The sequence below is a fragment of the Haliotis cracherodii genome, unplaced genomic scaffold, assembly GCF_022045235.1.
Source record: "Haliotis cracherodii isolate W230 unplaced genomic scaffold, xgHalCrac1.p SCAF_11, whole genome shotgun sequence".
In the NCBI taxonomy this organism is placed as follows: domain Eukaryota; kingdom Metazoa; phylum Mollusca; class Gastropoda; order Lepetellida; family Haliotidae; genus Haliotis; species Haliotis cracherodii.
The window spans coordinates 22,256,219-22,282,242 of NW_027266266.1; the positions used below are offsets into that span (position 1 = coordinate 22,256,219).

General features: G+C 41.0%; 1 protein-coding gene across 1 annotated transcript; it reads left to right on the forward strand.

The window, feature by feature from the left end:
* The first annotated feature begins 4,472 nt into the window (after positions 1–4,472).
* Positions 4,473–23,762, forward strand: LOC139455572 (uncharacterized). The gene is made up of 3 exons (XM_071237123.1): positions 4,473–5,438; positions 15,134–15,242; positions 21,341–23,762. Exons 1-3 carry the CDS (start codon positions 5,192–5,194, stop codon positions 21,651–21,653), a joined length of 669 nt encoding a protein of 222 aa, XP_071093224.1. The 5' UTR covers positions 4,473–5,191; the 3' UTR covers positions 21,654–23,762.
* The last annotated feature ends 2,262 nt before the right edge of the window (positions 23,763–26,024 follow it).

Here is a 26,024-nt window from a genome sequence, read left to right on the forward strand (position 1 = left end):
TAATAGAAAAAAAGCATGGTGGAGGTTTTATGCTCTTTGATTCTGGTGTTGATTGGGCGGGATGTTTCACCTACGTAAGATTGCCCACAGTTGCAGTCAATTTTGTAGACTACACCTTTGGCCTCTTGGGGTTTAGATGTGTTCCTGCCGTTGGCTCTTAGCAGGGTGTTGGGGGAGTTGGAATCAAAGAGCATAAAACCTCCACCATCAAATCCAACAGCAAATCAGCCATCTCGGACCATATCATCAACTGTCCCAATCACATCATCAACTGGGACAACGTTCAAATCCTCGCCAACAACCTCCATGATTTCACCTAAAGAAAACTAACAGAAGCAGTCCACATTCGCCGCCACAAGCCATCAATCAACAGAGATCAAGGCTATTTCATCCCATCCGCCTACTATGAACTCATCAAACAATAATCACCTGTTTATTGGCTTAATGCCCCCATTGGCTTCTAGCTATGTGTTTTCTGCCCATCGTGTTGTGATAGCATAATCCCTTTGTTGTCACACCTACCAATGTTATCCCACTCATGTATGCCCTTGTTGTTACTGTTAATCCTCTACTGTTAATCCTCCACTTGCTATATATATTCTGCACTATGTCCCTCATTCAGTCTTGCTTGACAGCGGTATAAGGATCTATACCGAAACGTCGCCTTTTACAGTATTAAAGAAGTTGTTATCCATAAAATTGTGTCTATCTTGTCATCCGTCAACTTCTAAGTAATGCCTATCAAACAATTTAGCTTGTAGAAATTACGAAGCGCGGTGTTCTTTAGAGATCAATGGCGGTCTTAATTGACATTGAGTTAATCCTGTTATTCATAACATATTTACGTGACGTCCTGTTCACTCCATGTCAGAACCATGGCAAATGCACAAGTTCAAATAAAGTTCATTAAAAGTAGCAGAGGAGTCGTCATTTTGTACTATGATGGCTTTAAGTTTCGGTGTAAGAGCAGTCGTGACTGATGTAACACCTTCGTGAGATGGAATATGCTGACCACGCGGGCGACCTCCTTCATCTGCAGTAATGACATTATGGTAGTGTTCGGCATCATCAAGTCATGCAGTAGCGTAATACATCTGTGTCTTACATGTAAGACTTTAGTGTAAACATTGTCATTGTTTTAGATGTGCTACACAACAATTCATTACACAATCATGACCCGTAATGTGACAATGTAATATGAGCTGTCATGATATCCATCAATGTAATGTTTTGATGAATATATTATCCCTGTTACGATCTGAATGAAAAATGAGAAAACAAGACTTGTTTTGTTAAATACGGTAACCTGTTAGAATCACAAAGCATGTTTTGACAGCATAGCCACGAGAGCCACATTCCACAATCACGAAACCGTAACCATTGCTCCGCGAGCCACATGTGGCTTAGCGGTGGGGCGGTTAAGGCTAAAATTGTGCACTTTGGGTTAAAAGCACCAAACTTGGCACAGTTATACATTGAACCATTCCAAACATTTTTGGATATGTATCCATCGCAGCAGAGCCCCCTGGTGGTAGAAAATCCAAGATGGCCGCCAACATAGCTGAACTCTCTAATTGTATCAATATATATATATATATATATATATATATATATATATATATATATATATATATATATATATATATATATATATATATCCAGAAATGTTCGGAACGTTTCAATGTGTAAGTGTGCCAAGTTTGGTGCTTTTATGCACAATTATGACTGAAATCCAGCCTTTTACCGCCCGACTATAGGCGGCCTGTAACCGTTGTTACTGATCCTAAGTGTCATTATTACAAAGATGATCTTCATAATTTGCTTCCATGTAAACGATATACATATATTATAACTCTGTCATCTGAAACAAATATTAGACTAATTGAATCTGTTCATGCATAGTTCCCCTTAGTCTGTCTTACAGACCCTGATACAAATATATATCAAATACAACTCATGCAAGTCTATAATGTTTGGCAAGTCTAGATTACTGCAGTATCAGTATGTGGTATCTGAAAATGAAGAGAGTAACTGGGCTCCCTTTTATTATATTTTTATTAAGATAACTGAACAACTGTTGTTTTTTTCTGTACGACATGTTCATTTCAGTGACTATGTCAGTCTATTAAGATAACTGAACAACTGTTTTTTGCTGTACGATATGTTCATTTCAGAGACTAGATGTTAGTCAAAGTTCCCCTAACAAAACGCTTTGAAAGCCTTTAAAGTATGTCAGACATTTTTCTACATGTATATATTCCTGTGTTATGATGATTTATTTAAATATTTTGTATCGCAGAGGTCTTTAAATAGGCATTGCGCCTGTTGACCAATCCATTCAGCATAAAAGAAAATATTGTTTCAACCATAATTAACGCGCAACTGAGGTTTCGTTAGCGATTCTCTCCTGCTTCAGACTTTTTATCTGTGTACGGTTCATAGGGTCATCTCAATCAACGGGTTCACATATAGTACAGTTTCGCGGTTGATTGCCCACACTGACCAATCTTCAGGTTTGATCTGCGAACGATGTTTACGTAGTTGCTTTGTTAAAACGCTTGGGGTGCTGATCTGTACATACTAACATTTGTTTCACTTTTAAATATCTGTCAACATGAATGACTTTTTTAATTTATTCTGCAGTTCATAACATCAATAACTTATTTGAACGCCTCCGTGGTCTAGTCGTAGAGCGTCCGCCCGGAGAGCGGATGGTCCGGGGTTCGATCGCGTCATACCAAAAGATGTTAAAAGATGGTACTTGTTGTTACCCTGTCTGGCGCTCGGCATTAAGCAAAAGGGCTAAAACAAGGACTGGTCGGCTCGGAGTCAGTATACTGTGCCTGAGTGGGATATTCATGTTAAACTGCGGCATGGTATCTCAGTGAGCTAGCACTATAAATCGGCATCAGTCCGGACTAGTACAAGCAGTAGTACATACACGTACATGCACGTCGCTATATAAGTACAATAATCTTGGACGCGACGTTAAACCCCATTTCACCTCACAAATAAATTATTTCGTGAAATCAATTCGTTCAGAGTTTAAGGTAAATAATACTCATAGGGCAAATCTTGATTTGTTTGCATAATATTGCAATAATCTGCCGAGGGAGCGAATTATAACTACGTTTTATCAATAATCGATCTATTTATATTTGTGATGTCACAAACAATAATGTCGGGGTGTCAGGATGTTTATATCAAATATCAAGAAATCCATTTCAAATGTCACACATTCTATTTTATAAAATCATGCGTTAGATATTTAGATTAGAACATCAATAAATCGATTTTGTCATGTACATGATTTCTTTATTAATCCTGCTGGTCATATAATCACCTGTGACTTCACCTGTTGATAATAACATCTTTCGTCGGGGGGCATGGGTGGCCCAGTCGTCTAAAGCGCCGCGATTCGCTGTGCAGGGTTGCGTCCCTAGGGCACGCCAGAAACCTATGATTGTGGGTTCGAAACCCGGTTCGCCCCGATTATGTTTCTAGGTTTGTCACCATACCTGTGCACGTTGGTTTCACCGAAGTGGTAAACATCTGAGACCTGCATCACTTCGGGCTTTCCTCCCACATTAAACTGACACGCCACGATATAACTTGAATACTGTTAAAAGCGGCGTTAAACTCAGTCACTCACAACTTTAGTAAGTTTTTCAAATATGGACCAAAATATATCGGAAGCAGCCTGCGACCAATTGGTACCACATCTTTATGAATATTATAGATTGTGTTGAAGCATCTCCCAAAACTTGGGCCAAAACACCTAATGCCTTTCAGTGCGGGATATTGCCATTGGTAGAATGCATAAACTGAGAAAGGGGAAACAGAAATGGTAGCCAGCTGCCATCTAAAGTCTGGGTGTCCTACATTAATAGCTTGTATTTGTTCATATAAGTGTGCCACACATAACAAAACTGTTGACTACTTGATAAATGAACTTGAATTAAGTTGGATATGAAATGATGCCAATTATAAGGCCAACAAGTGTACGACCAAATCCCTGTCATAAAGATTAAGCAAGCATAACCTTAATACATGCTGTATATATGCACTTAACGAAAGTCAGTTATAACGAACCAAAATTAGTCGTTCCCTTTGAGTTCGTTGTAACCGTAGTTTGCTGTAAAGTCAAGAAAGGACTTTCTTCATATTCACAGAAAATATTTGAGACAAGGGAAATCAAAACCCTGTGGATTCTCAAAAACTCACAACATGTGAAACGCTTTAATTGTTGCAATCTCAGCAAAGAGTTTGAGGCACCTTATCGTCAACAGTGTCCGACCAGGTAGCAACACAACATGTATTTCGCGTCCTTCAAGTGCGGAGACAGCTGAGATCTCAACTGTACTAAAAGTTTGACTGACACAACCTCTGACCTACGTGGGGTATATCTCCTTCTGCCGAGAGGCTATAGCCCAGGTGTCGCAGTGGAGTGCCTCACCACAAGAGCGGTGGCTGTGACTAAAATAGCTCTGATGAGATTCGTAAGATTGCATCGGGTCTCCGAGTCTTGTGATAGGACCATACTCCAGTAACACAACACTTTGACATGGCTTTATCAACAATAGACGAAGTTAGCTTGGCAGTGACAGACGGATTCACATCGGATGCTGTTCACGCGTGAGACTGTGTCAGTAACACTGAGCATATTTATATATTGAAGCTACTGATTACTCTTGATCAACAAGCTGGAGAACTGTGGATACGTGATTGGTAACATCCGTTGTTCAATGAGCCAATTAGATTGTGTCGTTTATAATTGAGCTGTTACTATATCTGACTGTTAACCGAAGAGAATGCACATGCGCAGTTATATGGACAGTACTACCATACAAACCACCAAAGTAATTAATACATGCGGACGGACATATGGCATTGTGTTAGTCAAATTTCCTTTATAAGTGAGAGAGCTATACTTGGCTGTTGTACACGCAACTGTGACTGGCTTGAACGGATGATGAGCATTTAAAAAAAGACCGCCGTGTGTGCATGGAATCAAGCAAGGTGCACCACTCTGCCTCGTCTCATTAATGGGAAACGCGGAATAAATTCCAAATGGGTCCCGAGTTTGAATAAGCCTGAGCCCGGCTCATTCCTACCATTGATAAACACCTGGAATTCTGGCTTCTCTTTGTGTCGGCTTGAAGACGAAAACATACCTGTTGGATTCGTGTGAATGAAACGAGCCCTCCGAAGAAGCGAGTATATATCAAACGAAAACATGACTCATTACGATTACAACGTTAAGATCATCCTCCTGGGAGACTATGGTGTAGGCAAGAGTACCCTGATGAACTATCTTGGAAAGCAAAAGGAGGGATCAGTCAGATGCTGCTGTGCGCGTTCCAACAGGAATGGCTACGTGGAAGTTGAGGTTAACAGGAATGATAAGTGCATCTTAGCAAGATTAACCGACACTGGAGGTAGGTCGTAAATTGCAAAAAATAATTCTTATCACTGTTAAAGTTTATACAGAGATTGAACGTGTAGTTAAGACTGCCGAACGACTCACCTGTTTAATAGGACGTATATAGTAATTGCGTAAAACTCACCTAAAAACGTCCAAATAAATATTTAAGAAGATAAAAAAATCCGAAATTGAAAGCATATGCATTCTGAATCATGTCCAAGCTGATATGTAGAACATCAACTTTAAACATACACAAGTTTGAGTTTCACTTGTATGTCATTGTGCAATGTGATGTGCACTGAAGATATGTGTGGTTGTTGTACTTCATTGAGAGAGCTTTCCCACTGACATACAATACCGCAGTTTAACATCGATACCCTACTCAACCACATGATACTGACTTCGAGCCTACCAGTCCTTATTATATCCGCTTAACGCCGAGCGCCATACGGGGTAACATCAAGTACTGTCTTTCAACGGCTTTTGGTATGACGCGGCTAGGAGAAAGACCCACCGCCTTTCCACTCTCAGGGCAAACGCTCTGTCCACTAGACCAGGGAGGCGGTTTGGGGGTAGGACAAAAAATCAAGCATGGTGGGAATGGGTTCTAAGGCTCTCCAAATAAACTCCACATAATCAAGGCAGTTGTTTTCGTCAGGTGTGTGATGGGAAGGCATGCAGTACAGATGAATTAACGTCAAAACACACAGTGACATATTTGTGATCTCACACATTAATTTGCCTCTTACGACCAGCATATATAGCAGCGGACCTATTAGAACCCCGAATTCTCACGGGGAGCACAGCGTAGATGATGTGTAAGCTGCACAGGCGAATTCTCAGTTATCTTTTAATATTTATATATGTTCCCTTTTCAATTAATAAATCATGCGATGATCATAAAGAAACATGCTAAGCTTATACAAAATTTAATTATATTCACCTCTGCTAAATTAGCATTATATGAATTTATAGCACGCCACGTGGTCTTCTTTGTTTAAATGAGACAATGGGACAATTAAAAATGATTTGTCAGACTTCAACACATACAATGGGATTCATTGTTTGTGAATCATGTGTTACTCATTTAATTGTTGTGACATTCATTGCAACAACCGAATGATGCAGAAAATAGTCACTTGTCAAGATGTTTCATAAAAAAACCATGTCATTCTAGAATATTAGTAGGGGCGGTCGGGTATCCTAGTGGTTAAAGCGTTCACTCGTCACGCCGAAGACCCGGGTTTGATTCCCGACATGGGTACAATGTGTGAAGCCCATTTCTGGTGTCCCCTGTAACTGAGCGAAAACTTTGAAAATATATATCAATAAGCTTGTGAACATATCAATCGTTTATTGAGGTGAGGTGAAATGGGGTATAACGCAGCGTTCAAGATTATTGCACTTATATAGCGACGTGCATGCTCGTGTATATGGCTGCTTGTACTAGTCCGGCCTGATGATTTATAGTGCTAGCTCACTGAGATACCATGCCGCAGTTTAACATGAATACCCCACTCAGACACAGTATACTGACTCCGAGCCGACCAGTCTTTGTTATAGCCCCTTAATGCCAAGCGCCAGACAGGGTAACAACAAATACCATCTTTTAACGTCTTTAGGTATAACGCGACCGGGGAACGAACCCCGGACCTTCGGCTCTCCGGGTGGACTCTCTACCGCTAGACCACGGGGGCGGTCGCAGTTAATAAAAGTATCATGTACGCGTTTGTGTTTGTGTGGCTGCTTGTACTAGTCCGGACTGATGCCGATTTATAGTGCTAGCTCACTGAGATACCACGCCGCAGTTTGACATGAATATCCCACTCAGACACAGTATACTGACTCCGAGCCGACCAGTCCTTGTTTTAGCCTCTTAATGCCGGGCGCCAGACAGGGTAACAACAAGTACCATCTTTTAACGTCTTTTGGTATGACGCAGCTGGGGATCGTACTCCGGACCTTCCGCTCTCCGATCCGGGCGGACGCTCTACCATTAGACCACGGAGGCGGTCTAATCGTTTAGTATGATTTGAGCTATAAAGGAATTGTAGACAAGAAACAGCATGACACTGTGACAATTGCGCAGGTAGATTTACAGTTTCTCCCCAATTCTAAGAGGAGTCGGCACCTGTTTTTTGCCAGATACCAGTTAATGATTAACGCCAGACGTCAAACTTCCATGCATCAGGAATGTTCTCAAAAATGGTGCCAAAACACCATTAACACCAAAAAATGACTTTGTCACGCTGCACAATAATACCCCACTGAGTAGTGGGTCGACGCCAACAAATTATCTCAAGGGGTGGCATCCAAATCATTGAGGTACTACAAATCTAGCCTATGCCATTGAGATAGCGAAGAGACAACCAGAGACGATCACCAATCAGCTAATGAAAACTTTTGTCACGCACCGTTGCGCCGCTGCGCCGATACCTTTAGGCCACGCCCCCAAATATATATTTATTTTGGAACCGATTACGTAGCCTGTGATTTCAGCACTTTCATTTGGACATTTAAGTACTTTCTACGAATGATATGAATTTTCTCTCGGAAATTGACAATCTAGAAAAAATTGATATTCTCCACAAAATCGCAGTCATTGATTTCAGATTACCTGCTCTTTTACTCTATGCTTTTTTACGTATTTTATTTATATGCAATGCTTTCGTGAATTACCCATCCGGATGCCACTCACATATATTATTAGTTTTAATGCCATCTTATATCAAAATTAGTTTTACTAAGGCGCCGCGATTCGCTGTGCAGAGTTGCGTCCCCTGGGCACGCCAGAAACCTATGGTTGTGGGTTCGAATCCCGGTTCGCCTCGATTATGTTTCTAGGTTTGTCAGCACCATACCCGTGCTCGTGGGTTTCACCGAAGTGGTAAACGTTGAAGACCTGCATCACTTCAGGCTTTCCCCCCACATTAAGCTGACACTCCGTGATATACCTGAAATAATGTTAAAAGCGGCGTAAAACCCAACTCACTCACTCACTTATTATTTTTATTACTTACGAGGACAAATATATCTGGGTTCATGAAATCATATATGCCCTAGGGTCATATCACGTCACGAGACAACAGTGTATTGTTTCCGTCATCCGGACGGCATTGTTGACACCATTCGAATCTTTATCTGACGTATTGTCGGAATGACGTCATAGCTAAAGATTGATGACGTCATGGACAAATTGTGGTTCCGCAGCTGATGCGATTGTCCTGATAGGTAAACATTGGAATTCGTCTCTGTATGTAGACAACTCTTCTCGCTCGGGAAATGCCGGAATTTAGACACTCGTGTCGTAAACATAGTGTGACATGAACACTCATATAATATCCTCTATTTAATGACACGAAATTAAATAAAACTGTTATATGTTGGACACCGTGAAATACGCGTAACAGCGTTAGCAGGACGATGCAATAAACATGCATGTTTCAGAACAAAGCCTTGACTCACACCTGCGTATCGTAACAAAGAAGGCCATATCATGGTGCAGTCAGGACAGGTCTTCCTTATATATACGACAAAGAAATCGAAAAATATCATTCCCTCTGTTACTTTATGAACAATGAATACTAGTATTATACGCGAGGCACCCTCAGACCCTTGAAATAATAATATTGTTTATAAGATTTATCTTATTACGGACGGACAACACTAATAAAACACATTATTACTAACTATGCCTTAACTCCCGCTAAGCCACAACAACACTTCAAAAGACCCTATACTTAAATTAGTCTAATCCTTGATACTTAATTGGTGAGGAATTAACACCTTTCAACCACAAAATATGTATATATATTTCATCTTGGAAAATATTACCTGTGCCAATTGAAATACACAGGACAAAGGATACAGAGTCGGACTTACATCTTTGTTCTCATCCCTTTGTTCTCAGCTCTATCAACATTTAATGGAGAGCTGTGGTCAATGTTGTACCGCGGCCATATGCTCATCATTTGGAAGGATCTGGTGTTTTTGAAACCTGTTTACCCGAGTAGTGCTTACAACTACTTATACCATAAGGCAAGATGGCTATTGAAATGCCATGCTGCTATTCCAAGAATCATTCTAGATGATGGACTGTCATTAAAAAATAAACCCCTTGTCTGAGGTGACGCTATGTTATTTTTCACCGTCGCAATTGCACCATTAATGACAGATCCAACTTTGAAGGAGCTGAGGTGAGGTGAAATTTGGTTTAACGTCGCGTCCAAGATTATTGCATTTATATAGCGACGTGCATGTACGCGTTTGTGTTTGTGTGGCTGCTTGTACTAGTCCGGACTGATGCCGATTTATAGTGCTAGCTCAATGAGATACCACGCCGCAGTTTGACATGAATATCCCACTCAGACACAGTATACTGACTCCGAGCCGACCAGTCCTTGTTTTAGCCTCTTAATGCCGAGCGCCATACAGGGTAACAACAAGTACCATCTTTTAACGTCTTTAGGTATGACGCGGTCGGGTATCGAACCCCGGGACCTTCCGCTCTCCGGGCGGATGCTCTACCACTAGACCACGGAGGCGGTGAACTTTGAAGGAAGGATGACGTAAACGTTGTAGATTACTTCTCGTCTTCTATATTACTACTGAGAACGAATTGCAAACTTCAGTGATAGTATCGATATTGATTAAAGTGAATGAATCAGTTAGCAGACTAAACTTACACTATGGCATCTTTGCCTTTCACAAAGGTTTATATTTGCCGATCCTTTGTTCTTAAACTGCCATGCTGCTTTCCTGTCATCATTGATGTAGAATGTTATGCAATTGGGGCGGTGAACCTAGGTTTGGGAGCCTAACAATTTCATTTTTGTTTCCAGCCCCTATTTTTGACATATCCAGCGAAGAAAAGTTCTCTTTTGGTAAAGTCTGAGGGCATATTTGTTTCAAAAACATTCCCCGACCTCAGAATATTAACTAGCCGCCCGCCTAGGTCCATATACATATGGAATGAGGTTGGTGTTATTGCTACAAACTATCATACATGTGCTTGACATTTAAATATAAAAAGAAACTGGAATTTTTGTTTGAGACAGAACACTTTTCATTTAGAGTTTCCCCGTCTTATGAAAGGAAGCAATCAATTTCACCCACAAGACATTTCTTTTCAGGAATTATAACATGTCAGGCAACGATTTGTCATATCCCATGACATTGTGTCAACAACGTCTAGGTCGTGGTTTGTGCACGAGACCGTGGAAGTTCCTCCTTTCTGAACGTTGCTTGCTTTTTGGATACATTGACATAATAAATCAACTTACATGCAGGAAAGTAGTGCCATGGTAAATATCATCGACCACGGAAGAACATTACGCGTGACAGTAAGCATGTTATCATCATATATGCAATGGAGTATTCAACCCAGATATATAAATGAAAGCGTCAAAATTCATTTCCATAATCAAAGGAAATCTCATTACGCATGAAAGTATACATGTTTATTATCATACTAATCATCACAAGTATATGCAATGGAGTATTCAACCGAGATACCGAGTATATAACCGAGTATATACATGAAAGCAGAGCCACGTACGATTCCGGCTATATCGTAAACAAGTGTTTATGAATAGCTATCAAATAGTGATAATACCAGGTATTCGTGAAAAGGCGATCTTGATATGCATGAGTGAGTATAGTTTTACGCCGCTTGAAGCAATAATCCAGCAATATCACGGCGGGGGACACCAGAAATGGGCTTCACACATTGTACCCATGTCGAGAATCGAACCCGGACCTTCGGCGTGACGAGCGAACGCTTTAACCGCTAGGCTATCCTTGATATGAGTTGAGTGAGTAAGTGAGTTGGTTCAACGCCGCTTTTAACAGTATTAGAGTTATATCGCGGCGTGTCAGCTTAATGTGGGAGGAAAGCCCGAAGTGATGCAGATCTCAGACGTTTACCACTTTGGTGAAATCCACGAGCACGAGTCTGATGCTGACAAACCTAGAAACATAATTGGGACGAACCGGGATTCGAACTCACGATCATAGGTTTCTGGCGTGCCCAAGGGACGCAACTCTGCACAGCGAATCGCGGCGCCTTAGACGACTGGATAAAGCGGTGGAAGGGAACTGGCTGGTTCACCCTAAAATCTTTCTTTCTTATGACGAATTTATATCCACTTTGAATAAATATAAACCATCGAGAGTTGTAATCAAACCAACAATGGCTCCATACGTTTTCCCCGAAGGTCACGATGTGGTACACAACGCCCAAAACATGTTCTCTTTTTAATGGGGCATTCGCTGATGCTTGGTCACGCTATGAATTTGCTTCGCTTCCTAAATCAAATAGTCCAACTAGACCGACTAATCCCAAGGTTGCCATGACCTGTCATGACTGGCTCCAAAGAACATCATCACATCAGCGCTCGGTCTGTAATCGTCGGACATAACATTTCGACGTTCAATCTGCCATTATGATTGATAATCAATTCGAAAAATAACGGTACAAAAAATGCATCGTTTATTTCCATATATATAAATATGTAAAATGAAAATAAATAATGGTATTTAAATTACAAAAGAGTATGTCAATTAGTATGCTAGATAACCGTAAATATTGATAGAGGTGAGGTGAGGTGAAATGGGGTTTAACGTCGCGTCCAAGATTATTGCACTTATATAGCGACATGCATGTACGTGTGTGTGTTTGTGTGGCTGTGTGGCTGCTTGTACTCATCCGGACTGATGCCGATTTATAGTGCTAGCTCACTGAGATACCATGCCGCAGTTTAACATGAATTCCCCACTCAGACACAGTATACTGACTCCGAGCCGAGCAGTCCTTGTTTTAGCCCCTTAATGCCGAGCGCCAGACAGGGTAACAACAAGTACCATCTTTTAACGTCTCTTGGTATGACGCGGCCGGGGATAGAACCCGGGACCATCCGCTCTCCGGGCGGACGCTCTACCACTAGACCACGGAGGCGGTCACATATTTATAGAAGAACCGGATTGTTGACTCGCTTCACCTAAGACCAATGTTTGATTCCCACCAAGGGTAAAATGTGTGCAGACAATTCTGTGTGATATTGCTTGACTATTGGTAAAAGCGGCGTCATACCTCGCTCACTCATCCACCCACCCTAGGCCCATCCATTCACTCACTCACTCCATGTCCATGCATACCACACGACATAAATTAAAAACAATGAATTATGTCGTTGACGTTACGTGTTCATTGTGAGTGTTAATTCGCCCGTTTGACAGCCCATTGCATGTATATGCTGATAAGGCGAAGCCAGAAAGAGGTTTGCCGGCACAATGTCTAGGATTAATTTAAGTGAGTGAGTGAGTTGGGTTTAACGCCGCTTTTAACAATATTCAAATTATATCATTTTTGTCACTGATGCGTCAAATTTGGAAATGTCCTCCACATGTCTAGTATAAAACTTTTTAATAGCTTTACCGAGGCTTTGAATGATGAATCTTTGATCAAGCAGGGGCTCTGAATACCTATTCTATCCCGGATCTTCACGGGTAAATATAGGAAGTAGTGGTCTTGCTTGTCTGATTGTGTGTCATCCAATGGGTTAGGTCGTTAGTCATGGCTTCATTCACCCTCCCTACAGCCCAGACTTAGCCCACAGTGACTATTTGAAAATGAAATCTGCCCTCCGTGGAAGACGCTTCCAGGATGACGAGGACATAAAGGCTACCACAGAGGCGTGGTTAGAGGGCAAATCTACTGATTTCTATAAAAGTGGTATTAAAAGCTTGAAGGACAAAGGGAATAAGTGTATTGAGGTGAATGGAGATTATACTAAAAAATAAAAGTGCAAAAGATATTCTGCGACTTGGTCTTATATTGAAGTTGCAAAACTTATTGAACGTCCCTCGTAGCTTGTATATTTCTGACTGACGTAAAACAACATTCACTCATGTTTAGAGGAAGGAAAATACCACGTATCGTTTACCTCTGGACAGTCATGATTCAGCAACTAAGAAACACACTGCAAACACAGTCCATATCTCAACATCGCTGACAATGTTTGAAATTATTCGAAACCGATCTGTTTAAGCATAGAGCCATCTTCCAATAAATACATATTTTCGTTCAAATGCCTTTCGACTAACAATACGGACCTGATAAAGCATACATTAAAACTAGTTGAATCGTTATGATGAGTTTCTTATCTGCTACAAGGAGGACACTTCAACATTTCTTTTTTGAAAGACGGACACGACAGGTCGTGTCACCTCAACATACCTCGAGGTACATTACGCTCGCTACCGTTTACATTTTTAGGGCAGCAACCCTTAAGGTATGTGATTCTGGGGTGCATTGTTTATTCATCCGGCGTTGTATAACCAGGATTTACCACAGTAAACTGTATCTAAACCTGGGTAAATATGGAAAGAGTCTATTTTTGTGAGTCTAGCCTTGCTATTACAAATCATGAGCGATGAGTCATGTGTATTTGAAGTACAGCTGCGTTTCTCTGCGACTCACATAGGACAAAATCACTAAATTTAGAATACTTGAACCTAAATATTGCTTTGTAGAAGGGCAGCTGATGGTCTGTCGACTGCATGCACGGCTTATGGGCGGGAAGGGTTTCACACATAACAAATATTTTAATGACGGCCTTTGTTTAACTAGGGTCATGTAACATGTTGAAGTTAAGCCTGCCAACGTGACCTGCATATTTAGCAAGTTGAAGCTGAATATTTATTTTGGTTTGGCAAGAAACAGGAGCACAGGCTTTACTGCTAGTATTTACAGGCCGACGTCTTATAGTTGGAGAGTACTGTTGAGTGCCGCAACAACAGCAGTAGTGAGAGAGTATGGTTTTACGCCGCTTTTAACAGTATTCCAGTTATATCACGGCGTGTCAGCTTAACGTGGGAGGAAAGCCCGAAGTGATGCAGGTCTCAGACGTTTACCACTTCGGTGAAACCCACGAGCACGGGTATGGTGCTGACAAACCTAGAAACATGATTGGGGCGAACCGGGATTCGAACCCACAATCATAGGTTTCTGTCGTGCCCAAGGGACGCAACTCTGCACAGCGAATCGCGGCGCCTTAGACGACTGGGCCACCCGTGCCCCCCCATTAACAACAACGATGACGATGATGATGATGATTTTAGATCAATAATAAATATCGCGAGTGTCGGATATGAACTATCCTATAATATAATGGAAAGAGGTCATGTAAGTGAGTTCGGTTTGACGCTGCTTTTAACAGTATTCCAGCTCTGTCGCGGCGGGTCTGCTTAATTTGGGAGGAAATCTCGAAGTGATGCAGGTGTCAGACGTTTACCACTTTGATGAAACCCACGAACACGGGTTTGGTGCTGACAAAAGTAGAAACATAACCGAGTCGGACCGAGATGATGATGATGATGATGTTTGCGTTCAATTTGAATTAAATTCACAGCTCTCTGGGGAACCTGCAACACAACGTGAAGCGCGCGGTAGAAATGTTTGCTGTAACATTTATATCTCGCTGATACCCCCATGCATCTAGTTGTCACACCACTGATCCTGTCCTAATGCTTGTGTCGCACTTTGGCCCTTATTGCATGTTTACGTTAAATCCGTATCGCGAGGAAACGAGGACGCGGGGAAGCGACAATGTCTCATACAGTATAACATACATTTGTGAGTGAGATGTACACACATACTGACGTCTGAAGTAGCATGAGACCATAAGACCATTTATCTTTTCATCACAGGCCAAGAGCGTTACCGCAGCCTAACCTCATCCTACTATCGAGGTGCACATGGCTGTATCCTGATGTATGACGTCACAAGGGAGGAGACGTTTCACAATATCCAAAATTGGTAAGTTGCAGAATGCGTTTCATTTCCCTCTGATAACCTTTCAAACCTTCTTTTGAAAGGTATATCTATCAAGTAAAACAACACGTGTTTTCTTGTATTTTGTTTGTTTATTGTTTAACGCCGCACCCAGCAATACTCCAGCTATATGACGGCGGTATGTACATAGCCAACCCGTGGTTGATATTTTGAGCAACGATCCGCGCCTTGGGAGTACGAGGACACACAACCAACAAAGTCACCGAGCCAGAGGCATTAAGTCATAGCTTGCTGTGGACCAACTCGAACCAGAAATCTCTGCGTAGGTTCATCATCAGAAAACGGACATGAACAATGGACAGACCAGCGATGATAAGTAGAAGGGCATTGTAACAATACACAGTGAAAGGTCGCACTTAGGTGAAGTGAGATGAGAAGAAATTGGGCTTAACGTCACGTTCAAGGTTGTGCGCGCGTGCATGTGTACGGAGCGCGTGCTTGCGTGCATGTGTGTGTGTGTGTGTGTAGCTGCTTGTACTCGTCCAGACAATTGATAGTTAGTGACTGAGTGAGTATGGTTTTACGCCGCTTTTAGCAATCTTCCAGCTATATCACGGCGGGGGACACCAGAAATGGGCTTCACACATTGTACTCATCTCGGGAATCGAACCCGGGTCTTCGGCGTGACGAGCGAACGCTTTAACCACTAGGCTACCCGACCGCCCCCAATTGATAGTTATATAGTACTAACCTATTGAGATACAATGCCGAACTTTGACATGGATACATCACTCAGTGTACTGACGCTGAACCGAACAGTCCTTGTTTAATGCGCTTAATTCCGAGCACCAGACAGGGCAACAACAAGTACCATCTTTTAAAGTCTTAAGGTATTACGGGGACGGGGGATCGAATCCCCGCCTTCTGCTCTCCGGGCAGACGCTCTATCAAGTACACCAAGGAGCGGTCGGTCGCCTTGTAACATGAATACATTGCATGATCGAGCGTTCAGAAGGTATAATCTTGCATTACGGCGGACAGTGATTAGATAGTGACCTTATTGTCATTCTCCAACAAAGGTTAGGTGGTCACTGGCCTGGCATATAGGTGCCAGATTACAACTGTAATAACATCGTGCACTTTCACTTCTTGAAATAGATCCGTGTCGTCATGCGTACAGTTACGATGTTTCAAACTGATATGGGCTTGTCAATGTCCACGTTACTTGCAACGTGTGAAGTGCCCAACGCCAAAGTGTCATCAATCTTGACCGTTCTCACGTGTCGGTTTCACATGTTCAATTTCCGTTATTTACATGATAACGAGGAGTGGTAAATTTATTTAACCCATTTTGATGGAACAATACACCCACACAATTAGTAGAAACTACGAACACGAGGGTGGAGGTGCCTGTTTGATGATGTCTGCTTTTAGAAATAAAAACATTGTTCGCCAATTTTCCATCAGAGAGATCTGCCTTTAATTCGTTTCCCTCTTCCCAAGACATGCATGCGTACCAAGTCTTTTCGGTGACAGACCACCATAATGAAAGTTTAACCTATTATAGAGCAATAAAAGTTTTTTGTTTTTTTGTTTTTTTAACGCTGAACTCCGTGATATATCAGATATATGACGATGGTCTAAATAATCGAGTATGGATCAGATAATCCAGTGATTGACATCACGAGCATCAACATGTATCCAACCACATTTTACGAACTTTTGTTTGAATGAGAGTTGGTTAAATAGACATAACCAGATTTAACAACAGTTCTTTTAATTTTCAGTTACGTAAAAAGTAAACTCGGTATACTTTCTTTTGCCCCTCAGTTTAGCTTGTGTGAATATTCCATCGCATATATTGGATGATGTGATAATAACCAATCATGCTGTAGGTTACACACAACCAAATGTTTTCCAATAGACTTCTATAGTAACGTTATATCTTTTTTTAAATAACTAGGCATTCAACAGCCATTGCATTTACATATATGCACAGTCTGGCCTTAAAGCTGCAATAAAAACACAAATTTTGGCTATGTTAGCCAGCTCCTTTTCCGAGTACAGGAAGCTGAACACACCAACCCCAGGTCCGCACCCGATGTCACCTACTTGAAAATATCTGTGCTCACATAAAGCACAAGTCATCTTGTTAAAGAATTCAGGACCAAGTATTGAAAAATATGGGCAGTTTTAATTACTGGATGGATGTACATTTAAAAGATTTAAAAGTCTTACACAATATCATCCAATCACAGCCTGCAGATGTCGCTTGATCTGCACTGAAGGCTGGTCACAACCAGTTCTGATTTAGTGTAGTAGAACCTGTAATGCGTTATGTTCGTCTGTAGTTCATGATTCATGGCGTACAGCATGCCCCTGTCTTCCTGTGATTTTAGCTGTGCTATGGGCAATGCTTTCAGCAGAGATAGATTTCTTATGATTATGGAAATTGTTGTCCTCGCTTTTAATTAAAAATACTGACAAGAATAACCTGGGCCCACTTGCACAAAGCGATGTTAGCACTGAGAATATCGTTACTCCCATACTTTAACATAGGCTTACAATAGTTGTAGCGCTACGATCGCTTTGTGCAATTGGGCCCCTTGATAGCTGCTTAGATATTTATGAGAGACACGCATACATTCACTAAGCCTCTGTTTTGCTTTTATAAACATGTAAAGCTCGATGGTAACAGACGCGAGATGTACATCGCTGTCAGTGACTACATGTATAGATAAGCAGGTACATAATACCGCATCCAGCGGGCGAACTTAATGGTTTTTGAATATTGAGTATGAAGTCGCTTACTGTGAACAGTGATATTACTATTGCAACGACATAACATGTACGTTCTATATACTGTACTGATAATGCAATGACAAACAGGTCATCCATTGACGCCACCCGATCCTAGTTTTAGAGTTTTGCCGGTACGAATGCTGCAACGGTTTGTTTGGATCCTTGAAGATCCGGGGTAGAATAGGTCTTCAGTAACCCATGCTTGCCATAAAAGGCGACTATGCTGGTCGTAAGAGGTGACACACGGGATCGGGTGGTCAGGCTCGCTGACGTGGTTGATGCATGTCACCGATCCCAATTGCGTGGACCAATGCGATGATATCAGTTGTCAGATTGTCTGGTCCAGAATCGACTATTGACAGTCCCCTGTCATATAGCTGGAATATTGCTGAGTGCGGCGTTAAACAACAAACAAACAAACAAACAAACGATTTGTTTGCTTGTCCTTTAAAGCCAGCTTTATGAAGTCTGGATCAGAAAAAATATGATTTGGTTGAAGCACGTCATCGATCCCAATTGCGTGGACCGATGCTTATGATATCAATCACTGGATTGACTCGTCATTTAGCTGGAATCTTTACCGAGACTATTGTTAGGATTGCCGAATGTTCCAGGTATAATATCATATATGCCGAATTTACCACATATTTATATGGATGAGAGAGAGAGAGAGAGAGAGAGAGAGAGAGAGAGAGAGAGAGGGGGGGGGGATTGGGTGGAAGTTGATGAGAGAGAGACCCAAACACAAACACATACATATACATATACATATACATATACATATACATATACATTCGGTAAATTCGGCAATCCTCTTGGAATTCATAGGGTCGTTCATATGAATTCTAACAAGTCGAGGTAACTGCATTGTTGATGATACTGTGAAATTCAATAACCCTGTCATAGATACCGTAAGAGTGTAGAGTCCCGCCAAATATGGGACAACCCACTGACATGGATACGTATCAATAACCTCCGATCAGTGCCATGTCTCAAACACAACCGTCAGCATCCAAAGGTCGCGTTGACACCCAGCACGTGAGATAATTCCGTATGTCCATGTGCACAGTAAGTTCAGGATAGTTCAGCAAGCTACAGTTGTCTAATGAATCATTCATATTACATCTACATTGTTTCATGTATAATTTATATAAATAAAAGCCACAAAAACCTTTCCATATGCATATGAAATCTCGATTCCGGCTATATTATGAGCACGTCTTCATGAAATTTGTCGAATTGTTTTGTTAATAATTAAAATTAAATATATATAGGAATTTTAATGATTTATTTTGAAGATTTATACTTAAATTGTTTTAGTAATATTTTGTTTTAAATATATTGTGTTGAACAATGTTTATATTCAACACTAAACCGTGGAAATTTCGGGAACAAAATGGATCGGTTGTTTGGCTTGGCGAGTTGGTTGACAACGTGTCGTCATATCGATACTAGTCACTGCTATGTCTTGTCCAGACTCGACTGTTCACATATCGTTGTTATATATCTGGGTAATTGCGGCCTTAACAACAAGCAAACAAGTGTCGTGACAACAAATCCAAACTTTCTCCTTTGATGTGATCCGTTTTATTTTCTCCTCAGCATAGTTCAACATAAAACATGCATGGAAAGACCCGGGCAAAAGAATGTATTTACTTGAAAATTGGATGTGACCAACACGTTACTAGGTTGAAAACAGTCTCCGAAACACTGCAAACTTTAGGCCCGAAACACCAGTATGACACCCGTATCAAATATCCATTTCTTGTTTGTTTCATTTTTAGTCACCATCATGGGTGTATACTTTCTTTTCCCCAGCAACTGTTATGTTAGAGGCCACTATAGTATAATACAGAACGATATAATACAGTACAGTATGATACAGTACATATCTGTACTTACATGTTTATAACGCAATATATCATAATTATGTAGAAAGAGTTAATTACATAATCATTTTGTTAATTATTGTCACCATCCTCAAACCGAACAATCTTGCATATATTAAATTATGTCGTAAATAAAGCAACAAAACCCTTTTCGTATCCAATAGAAATGTCTATAAAGCAGAGATGATTGTACAATTTCGACTATATCATGAGCATATGTGTATAAATCACCATTAAATAGTAATGTTACCAGATGGTCGCGAAAAGGTGAGCGTATGCTTTCTCCACCTGGCACCCTCACACCTCTCCTCTGTAGAAGACACATATCTATTGAAACTAAAACTGTATGAATGGCTACATTGTACAAATATATATCACTACGTCCTGTAAATGCTCGAAGCTCGACCAGGCAAACAAGTTGTTGTTGAAACGAACGATCACCACGGGCGCGGTAAGATGCAACCCCCCCCCCCCCCCCCCCCCCACGCACGGCGCCCATTGTGACCCTCCGATCATCATTAGTTGGCGCTTACAATGCAGTTTTGAACTTAATGGAGCTATGACACATTGATTAAAACGTAAATGTGCAAAACCCTTTCCATTATCACACGAATTCATTAAGATTCCGACTATATTATGAGCATCTGATTATGAATAACTATCAAATCGTGATGATGTCAGGTGTACGTGAAAAGGTCCGCGTATCCTGTCCATCCGGTGGCACCCGTCACAAACAAATGCAAGGGCGGGTCAATTGTTCACCTAACAAAACACGGAATCATGCGGCCAAGACAGGGAATTGCATCCGACATAAGTTTGGTCACTGATGCTTCAAATTTGGAAATGTCCTCCCTATGTCTACCTTAACACTTTTTGAACGTTTTACTGAGGCCTTGAATCTTGTAGCCCTCATAAAAAAACTATAGAACAAGAGTCATATGACGGTCTTTCAAATCTTAAAGTTGAATTTATCCTTCCAGTCTTGAGGATAGATTTTGTCACTCTGAATGTCCATGCATAGATCTAAATATGACACAGATGAGGCGGTTTGTATCTAATTCAAGTGGGTAAATTGGTGGAAGGGAATTGACTGTTTCACTATTATTGAAGGATATTAAGTCGTCTAAAAACATGTAGCTTAAGTTATGCTTCTTGGTCAAATTTCCAAAATGGTCCGATCCATATACATAAAGAAACAGATCAGCTAGGAGGGGTATAATTGTTGCTTATGGGGATACCTACTTCTTGCCTAAATGTCCTAACGCCAAATTTCACGTAGATCTGTGAGGAAGACCAGGATTTCACATACTGTTTTCTCGCAAACTGCAGATGGCACTTGTTTTAAGTGACAACTTGTCCTGAACCTTTGAATATAACGATGTAGCTGTATCTATGGTATACTAATGAAGACTTTATTTCCCCCTGTTCCAGGTCTGCCGACTTAGAGACATACGGCCCTGTTCAACACGTCTCATCAATAATGGTGGGCAATAAATGCATGTCACCGGAACGGGAAGTGACGCGACAAAGGGGAGATAAGCACGCCGAGCACTTGGAACTTCCGTACACAGAAATCGACGTGGTAAAGAACTACAACGTCATTCGACTGTTTGAGAAGCTGATAGACAATATCATGGAAGTCGCGTCCAGGAAAAACTCTCTGGCATTGGAGATTAAACCACTGTCACTGAGAAAGGATTCGAAGGAGTCCCTCGCTCCTGAAAACAGTTGTTGCTCATGTTGAGGCTTGACATTTAGATGTCGCTTCTAGATGTACTGGAACCGGTTAATGGTTCTGGATTGGGACTTCCATGTTGTATCTGTGTCGTGTACTGTTTTCAGTACTGCAATGCACCGTTTGACGTTAGTACGTGTTCGGTGATGTAGAACAGTTTAGTGCTACGTTTCTTTTCACGTCGGATGTTTGTTATTACACCGCAGAGACTACACGCACGTCTTTCAAAGAACAACTAAGCGTCACGGACTATATAGACTCACAGTGTTTTGCGGATCAACATAGGACTGAATACTTCAAACTATAATGCCCGGAAGACTATAAAAGAATATAATCCGGATGTTTGATGTATGCCTGGTTTCAGGGACCTCCACTGCAGGAGCACATAAAATAAAACCAGCCAACTTATCACATGTGGGAAAATAGTCTATGGCAAACATGCGCAGCCTTAAGCGCTTGTTGTTTAAGGTGACGTCAATCTTCATACTGTGATAACATCAAAAATGAAACAAAATCCCATATCGCAGTTCGTATATCGGACCAGTCTATCTGCCCTATGTGTAAAACACTGTTGGGAATGAACTAAACATGTGATGCTAAGCTTTTGAAATGTGTTTAGAAAATGGATCGTATTTATTGTCATCAACTTTCATTACCACCCAGCACCAGCACGCATTTTGTCTTCATCCCTTTGTCAATTACACACTACACTTGGACTCTAGGTTCCTCATCACCAGTGAATACATACGGCTTTCATTCAGTGAAGTAGTGACTCTTCAGGTGTGAAGTGTAAATCTCCCCAAAGTCAAATTAGCCCTACTCCGTCTATGAAGTTTGTAGAGTAGGGGCGATAAGGCCATGCTACATGTAATCTAAACATTGGCCTTTGCACTCGATGTTTTCGTCTTGCAGGTAACAGGTATTTGTTTGATACCGTATTCCTCACGGCCGTATTCTTCACGGGTGGTCGGCCAGCTCGGAGTCAGTATACTGTGTCTGAGTGTCTGAGTAGTTATTTATGCTTAACTGTGGCATGGTACTTCAGTGGGCTAGCACACACACACACACACACACACACACACACACACACACATCATGCACGTCGCTATATAAGTGCAATATTCTTAAACGCGACGTTAAACCCCATTTCTCCTCATGGAGAAGCATCAAAATAATTGAATATAGAGATAATTATTTTGCAGTGCCAAAATAAATAATTTGAAAATTGAAAAGAATAACCACAACAATAACATTACGATTTGGATGATAAACGGACAAAGAAATCACCATCAACATAGAAAAAATAATTTAAAGACGTTGACACTCATTATTTATTTGTGACAATTCTGTTTTAATTTAATGACCCGTGGCTCATTTGTTTATACTAATTAATGATAAAATAAGGTTACGTTATCATGTTTCAAATTTCATCAGCAATTCTATCAAAATATAACCTTGCATGTGACTGCATCAACTTCAGAATGCAATGAGTGCAGTTCAGACGTGGGAGGCACATCTTGTTGGTTAGCACAGGATGACACTCATGCATTGGTGCGCAATACACGTGTACGCATCGTGGTTAAACCAAGCCGTGTCTGCACTATTCTTGAACATATGTTATTTGTCTATTTATTTGTTGATGTTATAGGGCATTGAAGTGACCACACTATGATGTTAGTTGTACAGTGGACACAACGTTGGAGAACAACATCGGCTTTGTTATACTTCGAATTACATTTGTTTGTTTGTTTTTGTTTTTTTAACGCACTCAGCAATATTCCAGATACATGACGGCGGTCTGTGAATAATCGAGTCTGGTCCAGACAATCCAGTGATTGACATCATGAGCATCGATCCACGCAACTGGGATACGATGGCATGCATCAACCAAGTCAGCGAGCCTGACCACCTGATTCCATTTGTCGCCAGTTACGACAAGCATAGTCGCGTTTTACGGCAAGCATGGTTTGCTGAAGACCTATTCTACCCCGGATCTTCACGGGTTATGTCGTTCATGGTGTGTACATAAAGACGAATTATTCAGGCCACATGTTTTAACAATGCTCCTTTCAGATTCCACTTCACCGGGTGTGTCGTTATTCTTCTTCTGAGTGTACATATGCCATTTTTGTGATACATGAATGCATTTTGTAATATCAGAAATAAACTCTTTACAACAAAACAAGCTTTAATGTAGTCATGTAAGGAAGGTACCGTGAGTGAGTCAATATAATGTTATATACAGCATTCAGCATTACTCAAGGTGGGATATACGGTGGACTTAATAATTGAGTCTGGACCAGACAATCAAGTGATTGATATTGTCAGCAACATACCGTGACGTCGGGGTATGATGTCACGTTATCAGGTACGTCACCGAGCGTGATCCTGGAAATCCAATGATTGACATCATGAACATAGATCTACGCAATTAGGATACAATGACATACATTAGCCAAGTCTGACCACCCGATCCACTTAGCCGCCTTTCATGACATACATGTAACCAATTCTAACCCGGATCTTCACGGGGCCTTTTATAGAAAAGAACAAGTTAAGATGTGGATGCTATGAAGTCAAAGCAAGTAATACATATTATTTGAGTATCTTACATGTACTATACTTACACGGTTTTATTACTACATGTAAAAAGCGTGAATTGTATTGGTTTATCGTACATGTAAAATGCGTGAAATGTATGAATTTGCTCCCAGCTACAGCAGTGTACAACTAGTTAAATTATACCCCGTCGTAATGGCAACAGGAAATTCAAGCTCCTTGCATCGATATGGCATCGCCTAATGTTTACTGTCAATGACTTTACGACAAAACCCTTTCAATATCCAATAGAAATCTCTTCATAAGGCAGAGTCGATTGTACAATTCCGACTATGTTATGAATCACTATCAAATAGTGATGATTATAGGCGGTCGTGAAATACTGAGTACACCCTGGCCCACAGGTGGCACACGTCACAAATACATGCAAAGGCAAGTGTGGTAAAGTCAAAATAAGGAATTGCATGCGACATTATTTTTGTCACTGATGCGTCAAATTTGGAAGTGTCCTCATATGCCTACCATAAAACCTTTTGAAAGCTTTTCCGAGGCCTTGAATTTAGTAACCTTGAAAAATAACTTCTGAACAAGAGTCGTATGACGACTTTTGAAGTCCTGGTGGAAAGAGCATGCTTCATTGTATCTCAAACGTTGTGAAATGTGAACGCCAAAGGCTGGAGCTGCTGGAATATTGCTCGACATGTAGGAAAGTTGACTTTTGGATTTGGTTTGTTGGTTTGTTGCTTAACGCTGCACTCAGCAATATTCCAGCTATATGACGGCGCTCTGTAAATAATCGAGTCTGGACCAGACAATCCAGTGATTAATATCATGAACATCGAGCCGCGCCATTGGGATCGATGACATGTATCAACCAAGTCAGCGAGCCTGCCCACCCGATCCCGTTAGTCGCCTTTTACGACAAGCATAGTCGCCTTTTTAGGTTGCTGAAGACCTATTCTACCCCGGAATCTTCACGGGTCTAGTAAAAGTCATCCCTCTTGTCATACAGTCTCGTGGAGAGTGTTTTGTCACTCTGAATCTTTATGCATAGATCTAAATATGAAACAGATGAGGGGGTCTCACTGGTCTCCTTTATTTCTCGTTCGGGAAGGTAAATCAGAATTGGGATATTTGTTGAAGGATATCATATCATGTATATACCTGAGGCTTAAGTTAAACTTCTTGGCCAAATTACCTTGTTTTGACTTTGCCAATCCGAGCAGTGATTCCGATTTATATACATAAAAAAACAGATCCGCAAGAACGGGTGCACAGAGGTGTCGATGATGATGATGCCCACATACGTAGATTTTATCACTTAGGAAGTCGACATGGTTCTGCCAGTAAACTTCAGATTGCATTTGCTTTCATTTTTGACAAATTGTCATGAACCTCTGAATATAGATTCGTACATGTATCTGTGTTCACCACGTTTTGTAACAAAAGCTCATGGATCAAGGAATGAAGTTTTCCCTCAAGTTTGTCATGTGGGATGCAAAAGTTGAAAGATGAAATGTTTTGAAGGAATGTAACTTGGTTCTTTTCTGAGATTGCAAAAGGTCAAACAAATCCTTTAGTTTTTGAGTATCCATATGGTATTAATTCCACTTGTCTCAAATACTTTGTGAATTTATAAAAAGTCCCTCCTTGATTGTATTAAGGATTATGTTTAGTCTTTGAAACAGGAAATTGGAGATTCATTTGCTGGACCCAGCAATATATCTCTCTTTGAGTTTGGGAATCCAGAACACAAGAGAAATGGACACGTCAGGTTTCAGAGTTCAGTCAAATGTTGATAGTACTGATGCATGGTTTGGG

What these genes read in the sequence shown, in the direction of transcription:
- LOC139455572 (XM_071237123.1), top strand. Translation starts at nt 5,192, where the DNA reads ATGAAACGAGCCCTCCGAAGAAGCGAGTATATATCAAACGAAAACATG. An exon ending in AAGATTAACCGACACTGGAG is followed by an intron (nt 5,439 to 15,133) that starts GTAGGTCGTAAA and finishes TTTTCATCACAG; the next exon opens with GCCAAGAGCGTTACCGCAGC. An exon ending in TTTCACAATATCCAAAATTG is followed by an intron (nt 15,243 to 21,340) that starts GTAAGTTGCAGA and finishes CCCCTGTTCCAG; the next exon opens with GTCTGCCGACTTAGAGACAT.